The sequence below is a fragment of the Perkinsus marinus genome, assembly GCF_000006405.1.
Source record: "Perkinsus marinus ATCC 50983 genomic scaffold scf_1104296966420, whole genome shotgun sequence".
Classification (NCBI taxonomy): domain Eukaryota; phylum Perkinsozoa; order Perkinsida; family Perkinsidae; genus Perkinsus; species Perkinsus marinus.
Window position 1 is genome coordinate 2,716 of NW_003203906.1, and position 3,673 is coordinate 6,388.

The window sequence follows — 3,673 nt, forward strand, 5'->3', positions numbered from 1 at the left end:
GAGTTGTTCATAGTCGTCATCATAGTTGGTGGGTTCATCATCATACTATACGGATACCTCCCCACCATAGACTGCTGTGGAGGGACCATTTGGCGTTGCTGTTGACTCTGACGAGAATTGGAACCTCCCGGGGTCGATGCGCGACTCAACGGAGTGCTGAGGAATACTGATAAACTCTCATGAGCGTACACTGCCCCTCTTACCCTCCAGCTCTCTCCACTGCTCTACCAATGTCATACGTGCCTTCCAACACTGACATCGCCATTTCATATCCGCTCGCAACCTGTGGGCTCATCCCCGAAATCGTCAACGCTCGAGGATCTCTCGTACTGTCGCTACCAGCAGTTGGAGCGGCTAAAACGACCAAGAAGGAAACACTGGAGTTTCAAACATATTTCACAATGCGAGCAGTGAATAACACGTAAAAATGAAGGTAAATGTTGAATTTCACATGGAGTATTACGCCACTTCACGTAAAACGAGTCGTGAAACTCCACTGAACTTACGTTCCATATCCACCTTCGCTCCGCTGTCCAACTGCAAGGCTCTCAACACCGCACCTTTCGGCCCTACCAAACTTCCTACATGTTCCACCGGCACATATATAACCTAAAATACAACTATTGCATTCACCAGAGTTGGAGTAGGAATATATGTAATCGCTTTCCTCAACTGCTGAGCTCAGAAGAGTTTTCTCACTAATTTGTATACGAATTCCCAAAATTCCCTCAAAATTTTCACTCATGTTGTACACCATATACACCTCCTTACTCGCTTTTCTTGTATATTAGGATCACCGTGTCTTCCCGCATACACCCCCCTTCCCTGGCCACCCATGCTGATACTTTTCGCCCTCCTATCTTGCTCTTGCTGCAACAACGCCGCATCCACGTTGTAGTGTCCCTCCATAACGTCATGAACCATCCACACAGCAGCAGCCACCTGGTCCCTGCCCCCGACCAAAGCGAGCTCCTGGTCGCCGCCAGTGGTTCTCTCCAGACGAGGAGCTATATCAAGCTTAGCACCCGAGTCGCGTTGTATTGCGCGAATGACCGCACCCCTAGGGCCGACTACTGACCCCACGCTCGATTCGGGAATAGTCAGAGTCTGAGAAACAAATAAAATATTCGGAATATTTCCAAATAAAAATTCTGAGAAAAATTACCTACACCTCAGCTGAGCTCAGGAGTTCATACATGAATTCGGGTAGAAGAACTCAATAATAATTTTCCAAAATTTCCCGAAAATTCCACTTTTTCCTAGTAGACGATTACAGAGTTATAATATATGTTTGCTTTCCTCAGCTGAGCTCAGAAGAGTTCATATATGAATTCTGTTAGAAGTGTACGAAAATTTTGCAAAAGTTTCCCAAAATTTCCCAAAAATTTCCAAAAATTCCCCAAAATTTCCAAAAATTTTCCAAAAAATTCTCGAATTTTTCGCCAATATTACTACCCTGCGTTCATAGCCTTCTGGTAACTCCCCCTTATATGTGGATAGAACAGCAGAGATATACTCGTGAATCCTATTGCGACAATCGTCGAGGCAAGCTTGGGTATCTGATGAAGAATAGTAGTGTTGGAGTAGGAATATATGTAATCGCTTTCCTCAGCTGCTGAGCTCAGAAGAGTTTCCTATACAGTGTTGGAGTAGGAATATATGTAATCGCTCTCCTCAGCTGCTGAGCTCAGAAGAGTTTCCTATACAGTGTTGGAGTAGGAATATATGTAATCGCTCTCCTCAGCTGCTGAGCTCAGAAGAGTTTCGTATACAGTGTTGGAGTAGGAATATATGTAATCGCTTTCCTCAGCTGCTGAACTCAGAAGAGTTTCCTATACAGTGTTGGAGTAGGAATATATGTAATCGCTTTCCTCAGCTGCTGAGCTCAGATGAGTTCACATCCGAATTGAGGTAGCAGTATACAGAAACCACCAGGAAATTCCCAAAATTTCTCCCAAAATTTTCATATTGTCATCACCAACACAAGTAGTTGACCATGTGCATATTTTTCCCCCTATTCTTATCGTTTTTCAAGAGTAATATATACAACCACTACAATTCCGAGAGAGTCTGATACCGTAAATCCGAAACATCAGTCCTACTAGTAGCAAGCTTGAGCACCACTGCGGAGGGGTCCTGATTGGTGCCGTTGACCACATGAACAACACAGCGACTTTGGGCTTGGATCTCAGCGAGATGTTGCATAACTTTTTTGACGCTCATCTGAGGGCAGACTATAGCCTCTTGATAGCGACCAGGAAGAGTGGCAGTAGGGTTTGTCGCAGAGGCTCCTGAATACGGAATCATTAACAGAAACCTACAATGGAGTTTCACAACTACCAGTTTTACGTGAAGTGACGTACGAGATATGCAGTAGTCGTGAAATAGATTTTTCACTAGTGTTTTTCATATCACTAAGGTGGTGAAACTCCAATGCTCGATCAGTTGCCCATGTCGTCATAATATGAATATTTCTATCACTGGAGTTTCCCGACTACCCGTTTTACGTGAAGTGGCGTGATACTCTACCAAAATATCCGAGATAAATGAGAATCGCATATACAGTGTAACGCTGGCTATGAACATGTGTTGTGATGATGAGAGTACCCGTTTGGGACTGTGATGATAGCGACGATATTTCCATATCAAATTGCCACATAGTGCAATACTATCCCTACTCACCTGCTTCAACCCTCGCACGTTTACGATCTACCTCCTCACTATTCAGCATTCAAGGGTCAATGCAAACGCTGAAATAAACTCAGGCTGGCATGAAGAAGGCACGACGGGTGGTTCGTGACAGTTTTTGGGCGTGCGCGAAATCAGCACTATGCACGCGTGGACACGAGCGTCGAGATTGACTATGACATCATCATTTTTAGCATCGTCGCTCTCCCATAAGAATATCATATAGAAACATGGCCTCTCACTAACTACGTACTCACCTTGACCCAGCTACAGCGGAACTTAGACCGGTGTAGTTGACGCTAGTCGTTGCTCGATGTTCCGTCGCTGCGGGACTCATCATACATACCGGTGTCGGAGAATCTTCTACGAGATGTCTTGCGCCAAGCTCCTCGGCGGCTCAGACCACCTTCTGAAGTCCAGGGGATCGCCGATATCACCACCGAAGGCGTGGACCAAGGTGAGTAGTAGATCGTGAGTTACACATTGCCGAAGGAATGGTTGTCTTACCGATTTACGGAAAATTTGCGCCTGAGAAAAGAGATCACACTTCGGAGTCGTGCGACGGGTGGAACAACGATCCTTCTCCGGAACATGGAAAAGGCGCAACAACGATCCTTTTCCGGAACATGGAAAAGACGCATTTTGATCCGCACTCGCACGGAAATGCCATCCTCCACCATGGTGCGGCTCAGCAGTGTCATGATATTTCGCATGATCTCCCTGACCATCAGCTCCGACTTGAGAACATTAAGTTGCAGTGGAGGTAGTGGTATAGATGACGTCTTGATCTGACCATCCCATGTAACTTAACCTAACAACAGCCACAACGCATCACTGGCCTAGTGCGCTCTAACCACACCCACCCGACTCGGGTGTGTGCCGGCCCCGTATCGGTGTGTAACAAGTAAAACCTAGTTCGCACCATCCGGTCTCTGCCATATAACTTAGAACCTTCGGCGCATTCGCAGGTCATGGATTTCCCGAT

General features: G+C 46.0%; 1 protein-coding gene across 1 annotated transcript; it reads right to left on the minus strand.

Annotated features, from left to right (window-relative positions):
- Window positions 1–203: 203 nt before the first annotated feature.
- Window positions 204–2,751, minus strand: Pmar_PMAR007723 (conserved hypothetical protein; the record flags this gene model as incomplete). Its single annotated transcript, XM_002769121.1, has 6 exons — window positions 2,683–2,751; window positions 2,103–2,291; window positions 1,456–1,559; window positions 772–1,107; window positions 507–609; window positions 204–354 (listed from the first exon to the last, which is right to left on the minus strand). Coding segments are annotated over exons 1-6 (932 nt in total), but the record flags the coding sequence as incomplete, so codon positions are not given.
- Between the last annotated feature and the right edge of the window lie 922 nt (window positions 2,752–3,673).